Here is a 25,933-nt window from a genome sequence, read left to right on the forward strand (position 1 = left end):
CCCATTACATCCCACAGCTACAAAAATTTCACAATGACATCCAGTCTTTGCTATGGTGTCAGTGAAAACAGTGTGCCTTGCAGCCTGCAGCCCCCTTCAAGGAAGGGCATGCAGACAGCAGCCCTTCACTTTCATTCCCCAAGCTGGCTTTTCAAGCATTTGGCAGCTAACTGCACCTGGGTCGACTAGGTAGCATTCAGAGCCTCCTCCCTCTGCAACACAGAGATGGCCAAAGCACTGGTACTTGCAAAAGTTCTTCACACTGCCCATTTCTCCCTGACAGAGTAAACAGTGGCTATGGAGGTCCTGGGCTTTATGCAATTTAGGCACTCAATACAGCAACATTCTAATGCTGTACTTTACAAGCAAATTCTAAGGAGTACAGGATGTCCTGGTAAATTAAGTCATTTTGTGAGATGGCAGGAAGTGTGTGGAAGAAACAGAAATGTTAGAACTCTACCAAGCTGAGAATATTATAACACAAAGCCCAAAAAGTTACCCACTGTGGAGGGCCTTCAAAGTTTGATTTTCCAATTTCACTACTGCTGAAATGAATAATTCTATGAGATGACCAAATAAAATACAACAGCTGCAGTCAAAGTATTTCTGAAAAAAAATGACAATCTAATACAGATTCCTTGACTAACTTAAAACATTTTGGTAATGTAATTGGATAAATAAACAATACCTCATCTGCAGACATCTGGAATCTTAATGCAGATGGCAGCACACTGCCATACTCCCACCTTAGGGCTCGGATGCGAAGAAGGCGGTCATAGCTAAGAAAAATGAATTCTGATTAGATAATATAGCTTCTTCCATATTTAGTAATTTATAAGCAACTCCAACAAGTGCTTTTCATTTTATTTGGCAAGATACAGTATTCTAATTCCCAAGACCAGTTCCTTTGGGTATTAACGTTAATCCTGACAAAGTTAAAATAATCCTGCATAGCATATGTAAAATAACAAAAAAGGCACATCTGCTAACTAGTATACAGTAAGAGTAGATGAGATGAACAGAAGCATGCATATGGTTAGAGTTAAACCTGAAATGGAATTCCCTTAAGGATGGAAGCCCCAAAAAGTTTAAATGACTGCTCCAATGCCAAACCATCTCCCTTAGCAACAACTCTACTCCACTTTCCCACAAAATATCTCCAGCCGTCAGCATGTAATAAAAATATGGGGCTAACATATGGTTGATGTCTCTCTGTCTGGTTGAGGACTGAGTCCCTGGTCCCATTTCTTAGGTGTTTCGGCTCCCATTTCATACTTTTTATAATTACAATTAAAATGCAACCAACCACCTGTAATGAAAAAACATGCAATGAAAAGTGAGGAGACATAATAAAAAAGGGTCTATATTAGATGTGTCCGTTCTGATGTACGAATCACAGATGGTCGACATCATATGATCAAACGTCGGAAAGGTTGAAGGTGAAAGTCAATGGCTTTTCACGCGCAGAATGGTACATTTTCCCTTTCTGCACTGAAGTGCATTCTCGGAGTTGGTATATTTAAGTAAGGGGGTGTGGGGGGTGCAGGGGGCTTGCCCCCCTGCTCAGAGCGGTAAGGAAAGTTTTTTTTTTTTTTTTTAATATTTTATTATATAGTTGATGCTTTGACCTTTGTTCATATGAGGTTCGAAGTTTTGAAACTTCGACTATATAATATAGACCCTAAAATAAATTCAGGGAACTGAAGCCCCCCTCCCCCAAGCCTCCAGGCCATAAACTTACCAACAACCTTAAAGGACTACTATAGGCAAATGATGAAAAACAGGTTTTATCTTGCCATGAATTACTGCACCTTCTGAAGCTGCCTGTAGCAAAATAAGTACTCATTCCTAATTTTATTTTTTTAATCCTTCTCTGACCTCACAGGGGCAGACATCCTGATTCCATTGGAAAGCTAAATCTGTCCCATAATGCACTAAAAGAGTGCAGATTCTGAAAACAAGTAGCCCTACCATTTGTTGTCAGACTAGACTTCCGTTCACTTAGAATGGAACACCTGAAAAAAATAAAAAAACACCAAGTTTGAGAGTCAATGACTGGTCTGCACAGAGTTCTACAAATGTTGATTCACAATCTACAGACTACAGGTGTTCCATTCTAAGTGACAGGATGCTAACAGGAATGAGTACTTATTTTGGTACAGAGAGCTTTGGGAGGTGCAGTAATTCATGGCAAGATAAAAATGTGTTTTTTTTCCATACAGTTGTGTCATCAGCGATAAAAAGGGACATGTTACCAGAATGTAATTGAACAGCTGCTTAGTATACAGAAAATGCAAACAAAAGTTTAGTAAATTTTGTAAAAATTATATATTTTACAATCAGAAAGCCACTTTACACGATGAGTAATTACTGCAAAATGAAAAGGTAAAAAGACTTTGCTGATATTTAACCAGTCCCATCATCCTGTGTTCTTCACTGACTGTACTAATCAGAGACAAATCTCCTCCACTGTACAGAATTGCATTATCAGCTCAATTTTTACACTGAGAGGGCAAACACAATTTTGCAAAGATGGCCATCCTAAGGAAAATTTTGACAGAAATTTTCTTAACTTACTTTGTCAAGATGGCCGTCTGGTTTACACAGCTTTGTATTAACAATAAGCCTCTTCCTACAATACACAAGGTTCATTCTAGGAGAGCAGTTGCTACTTCTACAGCCTTTTTCAGAAGCGCAGCACAGGATATCTGTGAACATCTGCTTGATAATTTCTCAACTCTGTCTCAAGACAGTATAAGCTAATTGTGATGTCCAAGTCTTGCTTTGGAGTCCGTTGTCAAGCATATGTTTTCGCAAGCAGAACCACCCAGGAGTGTATGTCTGGCGCTCTGTCCTCCTGCTTTTATGGAGGATGGATGACCTCTTATTAGACAAAAAAGTGATATATTATTTCTGTAAGACAAAGTCCATTTTCGCTAACGTACCCTCCCACCTTCCCCCATCCTCTGGTGCAGGTCAGTCTTGAGCGAGTCTTCAATTTAGTTTAAACCTTAGACACCTTTTACTTGTCACACTGAAAATCTAGAGAGGTTTGACAATGTGGTGTGTTTTACGGGATAGTGTAGAATGTCTGGCGGCCTGGAAAACTTTTACATGCCGAATGGTCCCAATACCTGCGGGCCATAGTTCTGCCGATGCTGAGGATGTGACTAATCTACAAGCTCTGTATTTTTGATAAATACATGATTTCTGTTAGTGAACCTGGATGTGTGGGATTCGGTATGTGTCATCATAACTACTCTTTGTGGGGCTTTATGTCCTACACCTCTACACTCATTATAAACTACCGCAGAGGTTGTCCCACTGTGGCAATTCTTTAAGCTGAATAATTCTCAATGCCAAACAGTAGATGGAACTCTTGCTGGCTTGGCATTCTAGAGGCATTAGATGGGCCAGCAATCTCCTCTGCACAGCATATGTATGTAGACAGTAATAACAGTAGGTTGCTTATTTGCTGACCATGACTGATGCCCCTTTGCAATATGATGCAGGAAGGTTTCTGTATTTCTTTCAATAAAGCGTGTAACTTATTATTCACCATTGATTGTGACATAAAAGTCACATTATCCAGTAAGATCTGAAGTAACTCTGCATCTTGCAGCTACTGCTAAAAGTATCTCAGCTGGACAAGTTATTACAGGTATTAACAACAGTGTGTGGCTGCATAAAAATCACTGTGGATTCTGTATGCATACAGTCTTAGTTTTGACATGTATTCCCACTTTTTCTCCTAGTGTCACTGGATAATGATGAATTACGTTATGCAAGAACTTCAAAATGTTTTGTCACCAAAACTTGGTATGCATGTATGTATCAGAAATGAACAATCTAAGTGCTAAAGCTCAACAAAATCATCATGTAGTTGATAATACATTGGTGCTTTGCATTTTTAATTATATAATACATCAGTTTCTCAGTTAATGTTTGCCACTGGTAAAATATCAAAGATGTCCTTACTATACATTATATTATACTTAAATAGTTGCTGACAACATGAGCACCACTTTTCATAGTTTACATGGTGGCAGCTTTCCTTCCTCATATAAATTATTTTTTAATTAAAAAGTTGTGATTTTACTTTTTTTATATTTTTAATTTGAATCATGTATTCACGTAACCTCAATTATTTCATCTGGGATATTTTCTGTACACAGGGAATGAGGGAAACTATTTTGGTTTTATGTCATCTCCAAAATGTTTTAACATATGCTCATGAAATTTTTAGGGAATGTTACTGGTATAATGAAATAATAAATCACTCTTGGTTATGCTTCTACCTTCAAAGGCAAATGAAGCAGCTGTGATTTGAATCATGATGGAAGAAAAAAATGAATGCCTATTTTGGTATGACAATGCATGCAAAGAATAAAAGTATCCATTTTATTCAGAAATTAAATTTGTTAGGCCCAAAATCACAGCAGCACTGTATATTTATGTTCTGACAGAATGCGCATGTACTACTCTGCAGATAAGTGACAGATTCACTTTTATTTTAATTTTAAACTTGGTGCTTGCATCTAGCATATGTTTTAAATTCAAAAGTAAGGGTCTTCTTGAATGCAATGAGATACTAGTCTGCCTCCATTCTGATGATTCCCTTAGCCAGACTTCACAAGAGGGGAATACACTGGTGTAGTGGAAGTCTAAAGGAACAGCACCACCACCATGGAAGCCAGTGAACCCCTTATTCTGGCAGTCAAGAGGGTATTCTCAGGTGGAGGGAAAACAGGTAAAGGTCAAGCCAACACAAACTCAAACTAGGATTACCCTTTGTGACACCAGATGGCTCTCAAAACTTAACCACAATTGCATCAAACTGTACTTGGAGAACACACAAATCATCTGAAGGGGAGTAGTCCAGCAAACCTACAGATGATTTTCTGCACTTCTGAGTTTCAGATTAACACAATAATCAGCAACACTGGAAATAGCTATAAGCAACACCCCAGTGATGTGTTTTTTCAGCATGCAAGGAAGAATCTAGTCTTACTTCCCATGCAGGTTGACCTTGATGGCATAAGTGGGCTGGAGCAGGATTACACATCTAGATCACTTAAGTTCCTTCCAACAACTCATCATCAGACCACTTGAGAAGGACTTAAAACAACCTATGTGTGTGGCAGCTAGACAGAAATGTCTTTCAGAAATAGAATGGAAGTGGGGAATATCAGAGATGGACTTGTTGGTCTGTTAGGACAGTCACCGGATAGGGATGTTCTACAGAAGAGCTTGAGCAGTCAGTGTTTTGTCTGATGTCTAGAACTAAACTTTCTGCACACATTCCAACACCTATGCCTGTTATCAAGAGTAATACTAAAGCCAAGAGAAGAAAAGCAAAGACTCATTCTAATAGCTCTTTTATTACCAAGGTAACCTTGGTTCTCCCATTTAGACAAAATGGACAGGGAGGGCATCTACCCCTTCTTCCCATTGCACTCTTTTAAACACAACAAAGGATCTGCTAAGAAATTAGTCTTTCTCTTTGTTAATACTTGCAGTGCATGATTAGTCCACAGTTACAACCTTCCCAGACTACACAGGACTATAGGAGGTTACTAGGCTAACAGCCCCAGGGCCTTACAAGCCTAGCTAAGTTCAACCTGTGTTCCCAAGTGTGTCTGATTCAAGCAGACACTAAAATCAGCACCTATTGCACCTGTCCAAGAGGGACACAGGTGGAACCCCAGGGGTGAATTTCCTGTTACCAATCCAATCATCCAAATTAAACTTAAATAGGGCCAATGAGGGGCTTCGTTTAACATGAATAGAAAGCTTGCTCCAACAGTGGGGCAACCTCTGCGAAATAAATCTGGCTCTCCAGCAAGTTATGTTGATGTAACATACCAGGTTAAGGTCCTTGGAGTGAGTGACCCGTGTGCCATTTGACTTGTGAATGTGCAGCATTTCTATAAAAGCTGGGCCAGCGATTACACTATATGCAAGGCACAAGTTGCTTCTGAGCAGTCTGTACGACAGTGTAAAATGACAATGATTTTAGTCTGGCTGCATATGACAGAACTTTGTCATCTCTCCAATTGCTGCACGTGTTTGGAAAGGAACATACCAAAGGGAGCATTGTACTCTTATTATTGGCCTGATGTGGGAAGAGTACAGGGGGGTTATAATCTCTTTTTCTACAGGTAATACCTTACTTTTGAGACGAGCAATATAAAATGCCCTTTTTACCACTGTGGAGACATGGTGACCGAAGTTGATGTCGACCTGTGTGCCCAGATCTCTCACTAATGACTGTATGCTGAGGGTATTGCTATTGATGTGGTAGTTTGCAGGAACATCACCCTTGCTGAAGGGAATAATAATGCATTTTTCTGCATTAAGTTTAAGACCATGACTTTGGCACCAGTCATTAGTCTGAGCAAGACCTTCTTGTAGGATGTTGACATAGTTAGGGGTTTATATGATCGCTCCCAGTATGCAGTCATTAGCAAACTTTGTCAGCCACAGTCCTTTAGTTTTAGCCTGTACTTCAGGGAAATAGATTCCAAACCGTTGGGTCCCAGAACTGATCCCTGTGGAACACCACTGGTTACAGGTCTGCTGGAGGAGGTGGAGTCCCCCTATGTTTACCATACAAGTTCTAACAGTGAGCCTGTTTGCAACCTACCTGACAATATATGGGTTGCTAAGTTTATCAATGACGCCTGAGTGGGGGATTGTGTCAAAGGCCTTGGCCAAGTCTAGGTAAGCCATATGCATAGATTTGCCCTCCTCTAGGGCTTTGGTGACTGTCTCAAAGAAGTCCAAACTTAGCAGGCATGATCTCCCCTTAACAAAGATAAACTGAGCGGGATCAAGTGTTTGGAGATTTCCTATATCTTTGTTAAGAAGGCCCATGATGATTTGTTCCATGGCCTTGCAGATAACACTGGTCAGGCTAATGGATCTATAGTTCCCGGGGTAGAGGATGTATCCCCCTGATGCAAACAGATGACAGTAGCTGTTTTTCATTCTGCTGGGATGAAGCCACTGCTTAGGCTGTGATTGAAACATGTGCCCAATAGTGATGTTTTAACCCATGCAGAACACAGCCTAGGATGTTGTCTGTTCCCATAGAGGCTGTGTTTTTCACCTTGGAGAGGATAATTAAGACCTGCTCCTTTGAGATACTAGGTGGGGGACAGGTGTTAGGGATGCTTTGGAGTACATGTAGCAGGGACCACGGAGTGAAGTTTTCACTGAACCGGTCAGCTAGCAGGTTTGCTATATCCACAGGTTCTGCACACGTAGTATCATTAACCAAGAGTTCAGTGCAAATATGGGCCTTAGCTTGGAGGTTACGGATGTACCTAATGAATGCCTTGTGGTTATTCTTAGTTAGGAAAGCTAATTTGGATTTGTACTTAGCTTTGGAGGCCTTCAATAGAAGTCTTATTAGCTTGTTTAAGTTGAGGAGGGACTGTTTCCAGTTTTGACACTGTTCCTTCCTACTCTTAGGCAGCAATTTCTTTCTCCTGTTGTACAGCCTATTAATGGCAGTTGTCCACCAGGCAGGTTTGTTTTTCCTTGAAGATCTTGCTTTGGCTCCATCAGGTATGTCACATTCAATATAATTGTACAGGTGCTCGTTTAAAGCACTGGTATATTACTCAGCATAGGTGTTTTTCCATCAGTGGTGGGAGGGGCTAAGAAGCTATTTATGCTGTCACGCAAGAGGTTCCAATTGGCCTTGGAGAAGTTTTTTTAGACTAGCTGTTTATAGGGGGAGGTCTTGTGTTATAGTTACTTCTAGTGAGACTGATCTGTGATCAGATCACATCAGGGATGGCCACACACTGGGGTTGGTGCAGCAGTCCTCCATGTTGCTGATCACTAAATCCATTATGTTTGAGCCCCTTGTGGGTGTGTCAACCAGCTGGTCCTGGGCATTGGAGTTAACGAAGTCCAGAAATCTTTGGGCAAGTGAGTTAGAACACGTATAATTTACCCAGTCAATGGATGGGAAATTAAAGTCACCCAAAAACAGGGTGTATGGTTGTATCTTGATTGACTCAAGTAGATCCAAGTAGGCTGAGCAGATGTCCTGATTTATGGAGGGGGTCCTATAGCTGGCAATGACCTAAAGAGGGGTCTTACCTACACAGTCAACTGCATCTGAAGTAATTCAAGGCAATTATCCTGTTTAATGAATCTAGAGGTGTATTTATCTTTAATTAATATTGCTACACCACCTCCTTTAGTTAGCATAGCTTCAGTTTGTGGTCTGAACATGTGGAAGGAAATGCAGCCTGGTATGGCTGGGGTGCTCTCCGCAGCCTTCAACCAAGTCTCAGTGACTGCAGAAATGTCAGCATCTTCCAAGGGGAGGACTGCTTCCAGTGAGTGCACTTTCTGGTTTAGACTCCTAACGTTTAGCTGCATAATGCTGAGGTTGTTTTTAGAAGGTATTTTTACGTCGGGAATGCCAAAAAAAGGCACTATGGATGTGGCAACAGCCTTAGCCAGTAACCGAAATCCCAGGGATGACAAATGAAGACCTTCTCTGGCAAAGCATCGAGGTCTGTCAACTATGTCATCCCAGGCTGACAGGTACTGAATCCCCATTTGTATGACACCAGAAACTAAGCCAACTGTTGAAGTCAATCATTTTTTGTTAGTATCATCCTAGGTGAAGGTAAAATGTTGCTTAAGGTTAGGGACATATCTGCCTGAGACACATAATCCACATAATCAGAGAGCTCATGTAGTCTCTCTTCATATAGTCCAGTGAGGTAAGTCTCAAAGTTGTTCACACTAACATCCACTATGACAGTCATGGTGCCTGTTGTTGAGAGATTTGAGTGCGCGTGTGATGTAGCAGATCCTAGCACCTGACAGACAGCTGATTGTGACTTTTTCCTTATCTAACCTGGTGAGGGGGATATCTGTGTGTCTCAACGGAGTTGCCTATAACCAAGATGTCTGTTTTTGTGTTATGCCTTAGGGACTTGACTGGTGAGACACTGGTGTGTGATACAATATGTGTAGTATGTTCTGCAGAGAATGTATTATGTGAATCATGCTTGGGTTTGTGTTGGAAAGGTCTCTGATGTTTAGGTAAGCTTCTGGTAAGGACCTCCGCATATGTAGGCTTATGTGTTGGTTTGGTAGGGGCAGGAGGTGAGGTGTACATGCTGACAACCTGCTTAGTATCAGATGAACTGACTGGTGAGTGAGAGAGCCTGGATTCTAGGTTCTTGATATAGACGCATCTCTCACATAATGAATTTGCGTGGAAGTGGGTTGTCATGAGGCAATTCCTACACTGCCTCGAGATGCCCATGTCGACCAGGCTGGATAAAGAAACTGTGGGAAACTGTCCATCCATAATACTAGGTGAGCTGATGTGGTCAGAAAACAGTGAGAGGACAGGAATAACTAGGTAAAATAGAGGACAGGAGAAGTGGACAAAAATATGAAGAGCTAGTGGGTAGGATCTGTGTTGGTATCTCAGGAGCTTCATCGAATGCATCACCTGTCAGTGAGGGACAATTGGAAGAACTCACTGATGGAGCATCAGCAGAATACCAAGAGAAAATTTGCAGGCAGACGTGTGTGTGTCTATAACTGCCAACGGTGCCCACCGCTCCTTGGCTGTGTGCAATGTGCAAACAAGCAGAAACCCACGCAAATGCAGTCCTGATGTAGTAAATGAGAGCAAACTGATTTTAAAAGATTAACCATTAAAAAATCTCAAAACTGAGCCCTGTTCCAGCAACCTTCAATCAGATGAATTTTAACTGCACACTCCTGCCACTAAGGTGCAGTGGATCCCTCTCCAACAAAAGATGGCCTGGTTTAGTGCACAAGTTATACAAACAAAACTAGATCCAGCAGGTCTGAATCTAGTCTATGCTACAGCAAACAAAGTACAACAATTTCAGAAAAAAAAAAGTTCAAATAAGAGCACTGATATTGTAAAAATGCAGTTCAAAAGTGCAATATACAATGAAAAATTCTACTTAAGTTATGCAGAGATCAGCAGATGGCTTGGATTGATCAGATAAATATAGCAGAGCAATAGCTGGTCGCCTAACTCTGCGGAGCACTGCTAAAACAAGTGCAAGCCCATGCAAATGCTGTGCTTATGGAGTAAACAAGAGCAAACTGATTTAAAATAATTAACCAATAAAAAAAAACTAAAAACTGAGCCCTGATCCAGCAACCTTCAATCAGATAAGTTCTAACTGCACACTCCTGCCACTAGGTGCAGGGGAACCCTCTCCAATAAAAGATGGCATGGTTTAGTGCTCAAGTTGTACAAGCAGAACTAGATTCAGCAGCACTTTCCCTTCCAGCAATGCCTCAAGTCTCTTTCTCCTCCATTTTCCATTTTTTCCCACTACTGAAAGTATTCAGTTAGATTCTAATAGCCCTAGATTACTTTAATTGTAATGCATTGCTCAAAAAAGTCTTCTTTTTCTTTCTGTTTGGATGCTCTTAGTAGAAATCAACAACCCTCTCTGTCTTGCTGTGACATTTCCCTTTCTTCTTCTCTGCAGGCACCTTTTCTTTTCTGGTGCCCTGCCCTTCAGGGTAGCATCTGCTTCTCTTGTTTGCCATAAGGATCATGTTTCATTTTCTCGATCGTGTTGCTAATCTTTGGGAGTTTACCTTATGTAAAGTACCAAATGGGTGTTCTGCCTTAGTTTGCGTTCAGTTTGCCAGTCCTCGGTGTTCCTGTTCAGTTCAGCATATTGTTGGGCCTATCCTTTGCTGGCATTCTGCTTCTGCTCCTTTCACTTTGATTTTTGCTTTTTAACATTTATGGCTGTTAGGGCTAGATTTACTGCTCGTTTACTTGGCTTGCACTTTCTTCTACAGGAACAGGTGTGTCAGTCACTTTATTGGAGGCTTTTTCTGCTCTTGTGGCCACAAACTGTTTCATTGATCTTACATTGTCCTCCACATTGCTAGGCTTTCCCCGCTTTCCCGGAACATGAGGTTTTTAGGTAGTTGCCTTAACCCTGCCTACTTTCCTTATGGCTAGTGTCCTGTGGGCTTAGGGATAACAGTTTTCAATTCTGGGTAACACTATGGTATACTTGGCATGAGGGCCTATAGTATGTTTGGCACCTTCCACAGGATATACAGATAGAGTGCCCATTGCTTCAGTGTTTTAACTCATACTTTTATACTGTGGCATTACCCAAATAAGTGCAGTAGAGAAGCCTTCCCTGTCACCACTTCACAAGTTTTAATGACAGGGTCTTGAACTTCACTACGGGAGGTGGCCTTGTTCTTTTATGACATTGTTTCCCTTGCCTACTGAACTAGTTATCATTAGGGCACAATGTTGGTTGTTTTTATTTTCTCTCGTTTAGAAACACACCCGATAGGGGATACCAACGAGTTAACGGTTTATAGTCACACTGTAGAAGTCTTATAGTTCCATTCCCCATGCGAGGATTGGCAGCAGCGTCTGAGTATTGGCAGACAAATTTTCTTGGTGTCTTTCTGAAGTTGTATCTGAATTATGTCAGCAGGACAAAGGGTTGACCTCCTCTGTATAGGGGTATGAGAAAGTTTTGCTGCAACTTCTTCTTTATGTAAGATGCTCTTTTCTGTAGGTGCCATGAGGTAACCTGCACCATGACCAATCATCTTTTAGCAATATTTCTTTTTCCAGAGGACTGAGGCTGTAGTTTCAGTATTGTACAAGACTCCTGGGACACGTTCTTTGAAGTTACCATCAGTGAGGGAGATCAGGATCTGCCTTTGTAACTTCTTGCAGTGCACGCTTTTGTCGGTATTCCTCTACTCCTCCACAGCAGGATGCCAAAGGGTGCTTCCACTATGCCACTTGTATAGGTGTTGTGCTCTCCAATTTCAGGCTTTTTTCACTTTGCATTTTCTCCTTTGTTTCACAGGAGAAGAGATCTTGGCCAAGATGTTAGATAGTAATTAAGATTTTCTACTTTTTTAGTCTGGTGGAGCCCCTGTATAAGACTAGTGTTTTAGGAGCCAGGTTCTATTTGTAGTCTGCCTTGGCATTGCATACTTGTGATGCCCTTGCATTTAACCTACCCCCCCCCAAAAAGGGGAGAATTTTTCAGTTGTATGCAGGTTTCCTATTATGAAAGCTACAAAAAGGACATTCCACTTTGGTGCTTAATTGCACCTTACCATGTTGATTCTCTTGATGTAAATCACTGCAGCATATTCAGTCGTATTTGTTTGTTTGGCTGTACATATATCAGATCATGTATGTAGCGCAGCTATTTTTTCCTGAGTTTAGGTTAATTATGGGTTTGGGCCTTTGACTATTTTCCCCACAGAGAGCTTGTCCTCTGGGTAAAGGTGTGGTGAGACTTTCATTTCCAGGGTTCTCTTGGAGGGGTTAATATTCTGGCCCTATTAAAGCAAAGTTTCAAGCTTACCTTTGAGCTTATGCACTATACGAATTCAAAGACTCTACTGGACAGCTCTTCTGCACTATGGTGGCGACTTCTGCAAGCAGCTGTTTTTTTTAGACTGGAGCAGATGCATGAACCTGCTTTGGAATGGTCTTCCTAACTCTGGAGCATCTGTAGTGGAGCACAGTTACGCTGATTTCAGGCTGCACCATGGTGTCCCAGTATCTTAAGTGAGCTATGGCCCTTTCCTCAGTTCCAACTCTTTCATAGATGCAGTAGTCCTTTATACTGTGAGTGAGAACCATTTATTCGTAGACATACTATCCGTCTGATAGATATGGCTGTACATTTCTCAATGAAATGGTGTAGAGAGGCTGTTTCAACATCCTCCATTAGTAACTATCCTTTAATTTTAGCCATCTTGGACATCACAGCTGGCCAGCTGGTATCTATGAGTTTGCTACATGGGAAGGCCTGCCCAGAGGAGTGACATCAGGGTTGCTGTCATGGACATTTCATGGACAGTCCAGCTTGGAACGTAAACTTTGGGGGTTAGACCTTGTGATTAGATCTTAAACTTTATTTGGGTCACAGTATTGACCCCCCCCCCAACCTGCCATCCAGTTAATTAGCTAGGAACTCTAATGTAAAGATTAAAGAAGGCAATTACATTAGCAGATATTCAAAGTCATGTACTCACTACTAGATGATCTTGCAGAATTCAATCATTTGTTAACCAACTCTGTCTCCATACCTCCATTTGGGTAATGAAGGATTGTAGCTATCTCCTTTATGTCCCTTCTAGTTTGATCAGAATAAAAAAGAGAATGAAAAGAGAAATGCAATACTGTGGGAAGAGGTGCCTTGGTAACCCGAGAAACTTGTCTCTCTCAAAGATTAATAAATACTGGATTTTCCAAGCAGATTTAGCATTAAGGGGGGAGTACATAACTTTGGTTTATTAATCCCTAGTGCACCAAATCCTCAAGATCCTGATAGCAGTTGCATAAATGATGTCAGTCTAATCCCTTTCATGGTTCACCTCTTTCCAAATGTAGTCTATATTTTCCATGAGACCCAAAAGACCAGCATTAGGAAATGCAAATGTTTTCATTATGGTCCATTCCTAGCCAAATAGAAGAAACTGCTATCCTTGTACTTTTTTCTCAGTTATGTAACAGAAGTATTTGGAAAAAAAATAGCTTATGCATCTGTTAAGATGTGCTTGGTCTTGCAGTTAAGCAATTTCTTATTTTTAGGCCAACTGGGAGGCTCACACCTCCCCTCTGGGGCTTGAATTTCACCACTGAGAAGCTGACACTGTCTTATAAGCCAATGTACTCAGTAGCATTAAATTATTTTCTTGGAAGATCCTGTTCTTGGTCTCAGCCAGAAGACTTTTGGAGTTGCTAGCTTTGATGGGCAGAGAAAGTACAGTTGTGTACACTTACCATAAATGTAGATGTTTGAGTGTATTCACTGTTGCAGTCATTACGTTTGGGTTATCTGCTTGCAGGTTACCCTCAGTCGGCCTGATTAACAAAGTCTTGGGTTCTGCGTCGGTTGCTGTCCCTTCTTCCATGACTTCAGGTAATCAGGGGTATAAAACATGCAGCCGATGCCATTACATCAGTTTTTCTTGCCCCAGATGTCAGGTGCCCCCCTAACGGGAAGCAATGAAACATAAAAACACAAAGATATACCTCCAACAAAAAAAGCAAATACACCAAAAAGGCTTTTAAGCATAGTAAAGGAAAGTAGAGGTATAGCCAAAAGAAATTAGGGGGCTGGAGGGAGGGTAACCAGGACTGCAACAGTGAATACACTTGAACATCTACATTTATGGTAAGTGCACACAACTGTACTATGTTCTTCGTGTTTCACTGTTGCAGTCATTACATTTGGGTAGAGTATGGTTGGGAGGAAGAGTTTAGATAGCATTAGGGCCAGCTATAAGGCCCTGCAAGACTGCAGTGGCAAAGCCAGCTCTGGATTTAGAGAAAATAGGCAAATGAAAATGCTTGGTGAAAGTATGCACAGAACTCCAGGTAGCAGCTTCTAGGATGTCCCTGGTAGGGATGCTCTGAGAAAGGCTGTAGAGGGTAGATGCAGCCCTGGTGGAGTGAGGTCTGATCCCCTGGGGGGATAGGTTTTCCATGGTGCTTATAGCAGAAATGAATGCAATGGCTTATCCATTTAGAAATGGTTTGCTTTGAAATAGCCTTCCCCTCTGCACCTGCAGCAAATGATACCAGCAGTTGTTCAGATTTCCTTTGAGGTTTAGTCCTGTCCAAGTAGAATCAAAGTTGTCTGTGCACATCCAAGGAATGCAGTATCCATCCCCCTTTATTCTGTGGATTGGGAAAGAAGGTTGGCAAATGAATGGACTGATTAAGAGCCACACTGGATATCACCTTGGGCATGAAGGATGGATTGGTTCTGTCTGCATGAAAGATGATGAAAGGTTCCACTGCCATAAGGGCCTGTAATTCAGATACCCTTCTAGCGGAAGTGATTGCTAAAAGGAAATCTGTTTTCCAAGAAAGAAATTTTAAGTCTGCAGTAGCAGCTGGCTCAAAAGGAGGTAGAGTGCGTTTCTCCAAGACACAGTTAAGGTCCCAGGCTGGGGTTGGAGCTCTCCAGGGCGATCTCAAATTTTTGGCCCCTCTGAGGAACTGGTTGAACAGTGGATGAGAGAAGAGGAGAGGTTCTGTGTTATAATGAGCTGAAATGGCTGAGGCGTGGATTTTAATGGAGGAAAAAGACAGGCCCTTGTGAAGCATCTCAGTTAAGTATTATAAAATCTGAGGTAAATTGGGCGCTGCTGTGCTCATCCCTTGAGACTGGTTCCAGGCATGGAATCTTTTCCATTTTTCAGCATAAGATTTTCTAGTACTAGGCTTTCTTGCATCTAAGATGATATCCATCACAGGTTTGCTGAGGGATGGTAAAGGAGAGATAAAGTAATTAGTCAGGCTGCAAGGTTCAGTGTTGGAAGCTGAGGGTGCAGAATCTGGTTCTCCTTTTGATACAGCAGGGAAGGAGTCTGAGGCAAGTGCCATGGAGATAACCGTGACACACTGTGCAGGAGGGGGTACCAGTGTTGGCGCAGCCAGTCTGGAGCAATCAAAGTCATCCTTGGTTTGTCCTGTTTGATTTTTAGTAGTACTTTGGAGAGCAGAGGCAGAGGGGGGAAGGCATAGACTTATAGGTTTTTCCAGCTGAAGGACAAAGCATCCACTTTCCAGGCTTGTTTGTGGGGAGTCCTTGTGCCAAATTTGTCCAACTGGTAGTTCTAGGGAGAGGCTAACAGGTCTATATCTGGGCTCCCCCATTTGCTTGTCAACCTGTTGAAAATCCTTGGTTCCAGTTTCCACTCGTGTGGGTCCATGAGGTTTCCGCTTAGTCCGTCTGCCAGTGTATTTAATTTTCCTGGCAGGAATTGAGCTTGTAGGTGCACTTGGTAGCTCAAGGCTGTGTTCCACAATGCCATGGCTAGTCTGCAGAGGGGGTAAGAATGTGTACTCCCCTGCTTGTTTATGTACTACATAACAGTGGTGTTGTCAGTCTTTACCATTAGTTGTCCTGGAAGAATGTGGTCCTTGAAGGCTGTCAGAGCATTCTGTACAGCTAACATTTCTTTTTGATTGATATGCAGGTGCATTTGACTTGGGTTCCAATTGCCCTGAATGCACTTCCCTGCCAGTTGAGCCCCCCATGCATAGTCTGATGCATCTGTTGTTAGGGTTTGGGCGGCAGGGGGTGGTGTGAAAGGTAGTCCCTTGTTTTGGTGGTAGGCCTCTGCCCACCAAAGGAACTCTAGGCGTAGGCAAGATATGATAGGAATCATTGTTTCTAGGTCTTGAGAATGTTGACACCATAGGCTTTTTAGATACCACTGTAGTTTCCTCATATGCAGTCTTGCATATGGAATTAGAAGAATGCAGGAGGCCATGAACCCCAAGGCTTGCAGTATTTGTCTTGCAGATAGCAGGGTTTTTGTGGCCACTTGTTTAAAGTAGGTTGTCAAATGAATCTGCTTTTCTGGCGTGAGGTAAGCCATCTGGGAAGTTGTATTCAAGCTTGCTTCCAGGAATATAATTTGTCAACAGGGTACCAGGTGTGATTTCTTTTCGTTTATGGTGTACCCCAGACAAGTTAGAACCCTTTTTACAAAGGCCAGATGATTCAAAAGCATGTCCTGGCTTTCTGCCTGAATTACACAATCGTCCAGGTATGGGTATATTTGAATATTTCTTTGCCTGAAAAATGCAATAACTGGAGCTAGGCACTTTGTGAATACCCTGGGCGCAGTAGATAAGCAAAGGGCAGTGCAGAGAACTGATAGTGCGTGTAGCCTGCTTTGAAGCGTAGGTATCTTCTGCAAGATTCCCTGATTGGGATGTGCAGGTATGCTTCTTTTAAATCTAGTGTTGCCAACCAGGCATGTTTGCCTAGCTTAGGAAGTAATTGGTGAAGAGTCAGCATCTTGAATTTTGGAATCTCCAAAAAGGTGTTTAGAGTAGACAGGTCCAGGATAGGAAGCCATGAATTGTCTTTTCTGGGTACCAGGAAAAGTCTAGAGTAGAAACCTTGTCCCTTTTGCTCTTCTGGTACCAGTTGAATAGCCCCCATGCTTAAGTGAGAAAGAACTTGTTTTAGGGCCTCTGCCCACTGATTTGGGGGTAGGTCCGGCCACGCACTTGGTTTTGGCAACGTGTGGAAGTGAAATCTGTATCCCTGGGACACTATGTTTAAACCCATTTGTCCTGGGTAATGAGTTCCCAATTCTTTGCATGAATAGCAATCGTTCCCCCAAAGGGGCAGTCAGTTGACAAGTGCTTGGAAATTTTAAAAGGAAGTCACTGAGATAGTTTACCATAGGGGGGAGTCTTATTATTCCCAGACTTGGAAGTGGAGGCCCCCCCCCACTGCTTAGTTTTGTGAGTCCCCTGGGACTGAAACCTGGGTTTTTTGCTGCGTCTGGGTTTGGCTTGAGAAGACCTGGAAGGGGCTGGAAAGGACCAATTCTTAGAGGGGCAGTGCCTACTAAATCTAGGAGGCTGAACTTGTAAAAAATCTTTAACAGTTTGCATAGATTTAGATTTATCTTCCATCTTTTTAAGAACTTCCTCAGCCTTGTTGCCAAACAGGCGATCCCGATTTAAAGGAGCATCCAACAATTTAGCTTTAACATGATCAGGCAAAGATTGCTCCTTAAGCCAAGCATGCCTTCTGAGCACAGACCCAGTAACAGCAGCCCTGCAAGAGGCCTCTAATGAATCAAAACCACATTGCAAAGTATGTTTTCCAACTTGTTTGGCAGAATGCATTAAATCCTGTAATTCTTTATTTTCCACACCGTCAGGAATCAACATAATTTTCTGTTTAAGCAGTCCAATAACATGTTGCTGATATTTTAACATATGAAACTGGCAGTTTAAAGCCATATTGGCCAAGGCTGCAGAAGTGTAAACCTTCTTACCCCATCTATCCAGCGTCCTGGAATCTCTATCAGAAGGGGTAGGATTCTTAGCAGTAGAAGCCTTAATGTCCTTGGGCCCCTGTGAAATAGTCTCTGGATCTGCAATAGGATTTTTGAAAAGGAACTTGTAGGACTCAGGGACCCTGTAGTATCCGTCAGGTTTTCTGGGAACAGGAGGCAGGGAGTCAGGGGCCAAACTAGATTCCGAGAAAGCATCATCAACTATGTCTAGTACAGGAGGAATAGCTAAAGGCCTATGTTGAGGTAGGAGAAGGAAATCCCTAACCCTCTTTTTTAAATCAGAAAAATCCTGGCTTTCCCAGTGGAAATGCTCCCTTAGAGTATATAACGTTTCTAACTCCAAAAGACAGAAACAAACTGTTGAAAACACAAAGGCGAGGTAGTGAAGAGCAGTCCAAAATCCAAAGGAAACAACACAGTTTTATTAGCGCTTGCGGAGTGCACGATGTCACTCCATCAGACAATGTTAAACTAAAATAAACTCACTATTTATACAGGTGATTAAATTACCAATTATTAGATTAAAGTGCTGCTCAGAACAGCATTTTACCCAACGTTAACCCCCCCCCCAAAACCAGCAAAAAATAATAAATTCTTATAACATCCTACAAAGACATAATATAAAATATGAATAAACATAAACAGGCTAAAATAAGCATTCAAAACCTATTTGATAGTAAAATAAATACAATGAAATATATGCGTTTAGTTCGACATCATTCTAGTAGAAATACTAACATTGTAAGCAATATATAAAAGAATGCACACATAGGCAATATACTTTCCAACAAGAAATAAATATGTAAATTGGGACTTAACCCAATGATAAATCATCTTTTCATTGTTAGATACTTTAAAATACACCTAATAGAACAGCTAATAGAAACAGATTCATTTAAGCCAGGGACATTTCACTGTATTTATTTATTTATCCAAGGTAGAGACATCCGCAGGTTCCATAGTTGAAGCATCTCAAGGCATACCGTACTCCGAATGGGTCTCAGTAGAGGCCAGCAAATCAGAAGTAGTGGGTATCGGGGGCTGTGAAAGCGCCTCACTGAGTACCGGTGAACTGGCGACTGGCTTAGGAGAAGCATTGTCGGCAGTTTTGGACCTCGGCAGCCTGTCTCTGTCTTTATCTTTGCGTTTTTTCAGAATCCCAGTACTCAGATGGCTAACCGATGACATTTCTGGATAATTAAACAGAGAACCGAAATATTTAGAGGCAAAAATATACAGACGACGTATAGTGCACTGATTAAATAAAGCACAAAACCGACAGCAAGTTACGTCGTGGTCAGGGCCTAGGCAAGGAATATAGTATGAATGAAAATCTTTATGAGGTATTTGCTTTCCACAAGTAATGCAATTATTAACTTTTACTGACATTGGTAAGGAGCAAGAAAAAGTTTTCCCAACGGGGTACTTGGCTTTAGTTGAAGACTTCGGTTCTGAAACTCGAAAACGGAAATTTCAGGAGTCGGCCGACCGGCACTTGCGAACTGCTTCTGCTTCGGGCACTGCATGGCAAGAAAGACTGATGTAATGGCGTTGGCTGCATGTTTTATACCCCTGACGACCTGACTTCATAGAAGAAGGGACAGCAACCGACGCAGGACCCAAGACTTTGTTAATCAAGCCGACTGAGGGCAACCTGCAAGCAGATAACCCAAATGTAATGACTGCAACAGTGAAACACGAAGAATATCTTTGCAGAGTCTTTCACTAGGACGAGATAAAATCAAGTCCTCCTTTAATACTAATTAGTGGTCAGTTTGTTTGAACTGAGCATCCAGTTACTGGTCTTTCACCCTGGTCTGCAGAACAGAAGGAAAGACTATTGTATATGACAGAGCCTGTGCCAAGACCAACCTTAAACAAATGGTTGCCTAACTGCATTAGTTTTAGCCATAACCATCATGATAAAGCACTACAAGTCCAAGGTAGAGTGCATTCTGCTAGAACTGCAGCAACCTCAGCTGCTTTCCTCAAGAATGTTGTAGCTCAGAGCAATTGTGAGGCAAAAACCTAATTTCCATACAGACATTTCTGCACACATTACAAATAAGCTATAATCCAAAAGCAAAGTGGGATTAGAAATCAACTACAGTCCAGAAGTAGAGTAGATTTTAGCACTACATTTCCACAAGGTATGTAGAATTTCCCTTGTCTGAGATTAGGCCACACTATGAATCGCAGATTGCTCCAGTACTCTTTAAGATGATTAACTACTGTACTAGTAGTAAATTAGTGCAATTTCTTGAGAATATTTGCTCTAGTAAGTAAATATTTGAATAGCGAGATTGCTGTTGTAGTATGGGCTTATACCTATCATCCTCCTTTCTGTCAGGTTTGTTTTTTGCTTCACACCTAGCTCTTATAAAGACAGGATAGGTGTGCTCTCTGAATTCATGGCACATGGAGTGACCTGGCAGGCCTCACTGTGAAAACCATGACCCGTATGTTTCATCCCAGAACTTGTAGACACACTTGTTGATGGCATCTTAATTCAAAAAGAACAGGTGATGACAGTGGCTGTTTTTCCCTGTACTGGAGTATTGCACTGATGTCCTCAATATAAGAAACCTGCCATACTTTGGGGATGTCCAGTAGCTGAGGAAGCCTGGCTGGAAGGACACCCATTTCCCATGTATAAAGACTTGCACTGCAACTGTGACCTTGTCACTGAAACCCCAAGTGTTACAGTAATTATGCTCTCACAGCTGTGCATCTGTAAGATGTTATTTCTAGTGGTCATTACAGTGGTTCACCAATTACAAGGTGGGGGTGGTATCAGAGGTTGCACATTGTTCTTCAATGGTATTATTTTTAATTTAGTTACTGCCTTTTATTTGTCAGGGTAGTCTGACTGGGTCTAGAAAGTAATCTCTTTTCAATGGAGGCTTGGGGAGAAAAGCTTCATATAACTAATACTGATCACAGACACAGATAAAACAGAACTGGAATAAATACAGAAACATAGTACAATGACAATATGCAGTAATTTTGGGTATGCTAGTTAATATGCAAGTTTGTATGTAAGCTAAACAGTGGAATGTCTTCAAGAATGAGACATATTACATATTGTGTTACAATACAATTTTACAGCAGTATTACGTGTTTAGGAGAAAAGATGCATTTATTTACAGTGCATAATCACGGAAGGAGATCAGAACTGGGAAGAAGACGGAGTTACAGTAGGAGCAAGATTATTAGTTATTATAATTGAGTGGTTAATCAAGATTTAGGGGAGGAATCTTCACATATGGCAGAGTATTGCATGAAGTGGCCCACAGTCAAAGTATAGTGGGAGTATTTGGCTTAAGCTGGAAAAGGAGAAGGGAAGAATGGTGCAGTGCAGGTCCTGCAGTGAGGCAGATGGGAGAGTAGCATATTTTCACATGGAGCATAATAGTGATTCAATGTTACACAGTGTGGTAAGGAGATACTGTAGTATGTTACCAGCAAGACTACAGGGAAAAATGGAAGGAGGGTGTTCATATTTGTGACGAGTTGGTTAGAGTACATTAACTAACATAGTGTGGAACATGAACAGAGCCAAGAATCCAGGTTGATACTGTTTTAGTTGGTGTTTGAAGATACTGGTAAGTTGTTTCACAATCTACAGACAGGATGAGTACAAGCAATCACCAGTAAAGTTATAAGAGTTTTTTGTGTGCGTGTTTAATGGGCTGCTACAAGCTCTTTTGGAAAGTAAGCAATGGAAGCTGCTAAACTAAAGTTGATTTTCCTGATGGCTTGGTTGGAAGCTACTCGGGTAAAAATGGAACAAAAGCTGTCTTGAGAGGGGGGCCAAGTTATGAAACATATTATAGCTGCACTGATAAATTTACAGGTGCCTTATATCTCAGAATAAATATCAGTTCAGCTTTGTAAAAGGCAGATCTTGCCTGCTGACCCAGCCTGAGTTTTTCAAAAGGGTTATGGATACAATGGAGAAAGGGCACACAATCCATACTGCTTACCTAGGCCTTGCCAAGACCTTTAATAACCCCAGCACATGAGATAGTTTTAAACTGTCCCAACACAATATTAACTCATACATAGTTTGCAGGATTGGTAACTGCTGGTCAGATAAAAACCCTTCAATTAAAGGATCACCACAGGCAAAGAAATAATTTGTAGTAAGAAGGTTCATTCTCTGAAATCTGGAGCAGATTTCAATACATAAAGTGACAGAGAATGTAGCACCACCAGTCAGCCAATCAGACAATACGAGTGGTACAGACAAACCACATTAGGTATCAATTGATGAAGATTAATGATTTAATACATAAACAACAGCCATTGCTGGAGGAACAGGTACATATCATAATGAATTCTGCTTCTATAGAACCATCTTCTGCTTTACATAAAACACTCTCACTCTAGTCAAATGTAATTTAGAAGAATGGAAAGGCAACCACAAATTCACTTCTGGTTTAGCACCCATGCCCCACATGGCTCAGGACAACATGTAAATATCCCAACATATCCTGCCAGTCTCTGGGTTATTCACACACACAATATAAGGGTTAAAAAACTACCACAGTAATGCAAGGTTTAGTTTCTTAAGATAGTCACAAATCAACAGCCTAGCAAGTACTTATGAAACCATGAAGATGATGATGTAGTTGATGGCGATGACAAAATCAACACTGATATGATAAAGACGATTATGAAGATGGCAATGACAAAGATTAAAATGCAATGAAGATGAAAAAGTTTTGTAAAATATTGCCATAACAGTAGATGTCCTTCTGTTCACTGTTGCAGTATCCAAAAGAGAGGGGATCTCCCACCTAGCGTAGCCCAACTCTCAGCCAGCCTAATGATCTTGTATGTGCTGAACATCATATTTATGCTCCCCACACAGAACTTAGGGCAAAAGGGGTCACACGGACACAACTACCCAGAACTGAACTGCCCCAGAAGAGAACAGTCTCCATAGGACAAAGGAGTCTATTTACATCCAGAGGGAAACCGATGCAGAAGAAAAACGGGAAACCCTTAACAAGAAGGAAATGTACAACAAAAACAAGAATAAGCAAAAGGGGGTTGGAGGGAGGGAGCAAATACTCCAACAGTGAAGAGAAGAACATCTACTGTTATGGTAAGATTTTGCACAACTGTATTATGTCCTTCTATATCACTATTGCAATATCCAGAACAGAAGGGTGAGTAAAAAAGCTCAAGAAACAAAATGGAGGTGGAAGACTGAGGAAAGCCCTCAAAAAACATACCTAAAAAGGTTTCAGCAAATCTTGTTCTGGCCCTAGAAACCATACCCAACTTGTAATGCTTAGCAAAAGTGCGCACTGAAGACCAAGTAGCAGCTTCAAGGATGGAATTTATCTCCAATCCCTTGAAGAAGGCACCAGAAGAGGCAAACGCCCTAGTGGAATAAGTAGACCGAGATTTGCTATGAAAAGAACAACAAAAAGAAATGGCCTTAGATCTCTAGGAGGGGATGGTTTGCTTAGAAACAGCCAAACCCAATGTATTGGGATGAAAGGAAACAAAAAGCTGATCAGCCTTATGAATGGCCTTAGTTTTATCTAAATATATCTGTCTGTGCAAATACAAGGTATGCAGGATCCTCTCACTAGCACACTGAATAAAAGGAAAAAGGAAGGGAGTTGTACTAACTGATTCAAAACCAAATCACTTACTACCTTGGGCATAAAAGAAGGATTAGTGCAAAGGTACACCCTGTAAATGTTAAAAACAAAAAAGAAGGAATGACCATAAGGGCCTGGAGCTCAAACCATATGAGCAGAAGTAAGAGCCAGTAGCAAAAACGGTCTTCCAGGTACAGTGTTGCAAAGAAGCAGAATCTGCAGGCTTAAAACTAGCATAAGTCAATTTTTCCAAAACAAAATTGAGACCCCAGGGAGGAGAAACAGGTTTCCTTTGAAGCCTAATATGCAAGATGCCTTTCAGAAATTGTTTGACCTCAAAATGAGAAGTGAAAGGAGAATTTAAGGGCAGACGAGCAAAAATGTCTGACAAATGGGCCTTCACAGCATGCCAGACTGGAGCAACTCATACAAATAAGAGGACCAGAGGGGACCCCCCCCCACTGAAAAAGGGTCATGACTACAAGCATGGCACCAGACAGAAAATCTTTTCCATTTGGGCATAGATTTCCAGGTAGAGAGTTTCCTTGCCTCCTGTAAAACCCTGAGCAGGACCTCAGAAAAGAAGTGCCTGAAAGAGATCAAAACCGTATCACCCACAGTGTCAGTTGAATAGTGGACAAGTGAGGATAGATGATAGACTACTTGTCCTGTGTGAGGAGATACAACCAGTGAGGTAAACTTGTGGTGATTGCCCCTGGCCAGATGCATTAAGGGGGGAACCAGTGCTGCCTTGGCCAAAACGGAGTCACTAGCAATATCTTTGGGGAATCCAGTTGAATCTCCTGCAGGACTCTTGGAAAGAGAGGAAGAGGGGGGAGCATAACACCCCCTTCCAAGGAAAAGAAAGGGAGTTTGTCTTCCACACCAGATGGCATGGCACTCTAGAAAGTACAGTTGTGTACACCTACCATAAATGTAGATGTTCGAGTGTCTTCACTGTTGCAGTCATGACTGTTGGGTTCTCCCCTGCCGGCAGGCAGTCCTCGGTCGGCCAGAATCCCAAAGTCTGGGTCCGACGTCGGCTGTTCAACCATGCTCCCTGACGTCAGAGCGCCAGGAGGACAAAGCTGACAGCCGACGCCATTTTCTCCAGTTTTTCTTGCTCCAGATGTCAGGAGTCCCAAAATGAGAAAGGTCCCATATCCTTTGCAAATACACCTCAGAAGAATGGTGAAAAAAGGAACCACACAAAGGTAAAAATAAGAGGGGACAGGAGGGAGGGAAACCCAGACTGCAACAGCGAAGACACTCAAACATCTACATTTATGGTAGGTGTACACAACTGTACTATGTTCATCGTGTTTCACTGTTGCAGTCATGACTGTAGGGTAGAATCCCAAAGCAGAATGAAAGGGAGGTGGTCATAAAGTAGAAGGGGTGGTTACAAGGCCCTGCAAAACTGCAGAGGCAAAGCCTGCCCTAGACAGAGTAGAGAGGTAGATTGTAGTGCTTTGAAAAAGTATGCACTGAACTCCAAGTTGCAGCTTCCAAAATGTCTTTGGTAGGAAATCCCCTGAGGAAGGCAGCAGAAGTGGCTGCAGCTCTGGTGGAATGAGTCTGTATACTCCCTGGGATTTGCTTTCCATGGTGTGAATAACAAAATCTGATTCCATGAGCAATCCATTTAGAAATGGTCTGTTTTGAAATGGCTTTACCTTGGGAACTTGAAGCATAAGAAACAAACAATTGTTCTGATTTTCTGATGTCCTTGGTTCTGTTCAGGTAAAAACGTAGTTGTCTGTGTACATCCAAGGAATGTAAGATCCTTTCCCCTTTATTTTGAGGAGTGGGGAAAAAGTTGGCAAGTGGATAGTTTGATTTAAAGCCACTTTGGAAACCACCTTAGGCATGAAGGTAGGATTAGTCCTCAAAGACACCCTGTCTTGATGAAAAATAATATAAGGTTCCACAGCCATAAGAGCTTGTAACTCTGAAACTCTCCTGGCAGAGGTAAGGGCTAACAGGATGGCTGTTTTCCAAGATAAAAACTTGATGTCAGAAGAGGCAGCAGGCTCAAAAGGAGGCAAGGTGAGTTTTTCCAAAACATAGTTGAGATCCCAAGCAGGAATGGGAGGAGATCTAGGAGGTCTTAAGTTCTTAGCTCCTCTGAGAAACTGTCTCATGAGCTGGTGGGAAAAGATTGGAGGGTCTGTATTATAATGAGCAGAAATAGCAGAGGCATGTATCTTAATGGAAGAGAAAGAGAGACCCTTATGTAAGAGATCTGTCAAGTAAAGTAAAATTAAAGGAATGTTTGGAAGAAGAGGATCAGAATCCTGAGCCTGCGTCCAGGAAAAAAATCTTTTCCATTTTCCTGCATAAGATTTTCTAGTGCTAGGACGTCTGGCTTCTAAAATGACATCCATAACCTGCTTGGGTAGGAGAGAAGAAATCAAAGGCCCTGGATTAAC

At 41.7% G+C, this 25,933-nt stretch overlaps 1 protein-coding gene across 2 annotated transcripts in view; it reads right to left on the minus strand.

Moving 5' to 3' along the window:
* The window catches only part of GINS1 (GINS complex subunit 1), a 498,875-nt gene that overhangs the window by 175,748 nt on the left and 297,194 nt on the right, over positions 1-25,933 (minus strand). For both annotated transcript variants that reach the window (XM_044057650.1, XM_044057644.1), the window contains exon 4: positions 689-779. In XM_044057650.1, coding sequence (XP_043913585.1) covers positions 689-779 — 91 coding nt within the window. The remainder of the gene's footprint in view (positions 1-688; positions 780-25,933) is intronic.

This window comes from Protopterus annectens, chromosome 1.part2 (assembly GCF_019279795.1).
Source record: "Protopterus annectens isolate FY-2018-M chromosome 1.part2, PAN1.0, whole genome shotgun sequence".
NCBI classification, from domain to species: Eukaryota; Metazoa; Chordata; order Ceratodontiformes; family Protopteridae; genus Protopterus; species Protopterus annectens.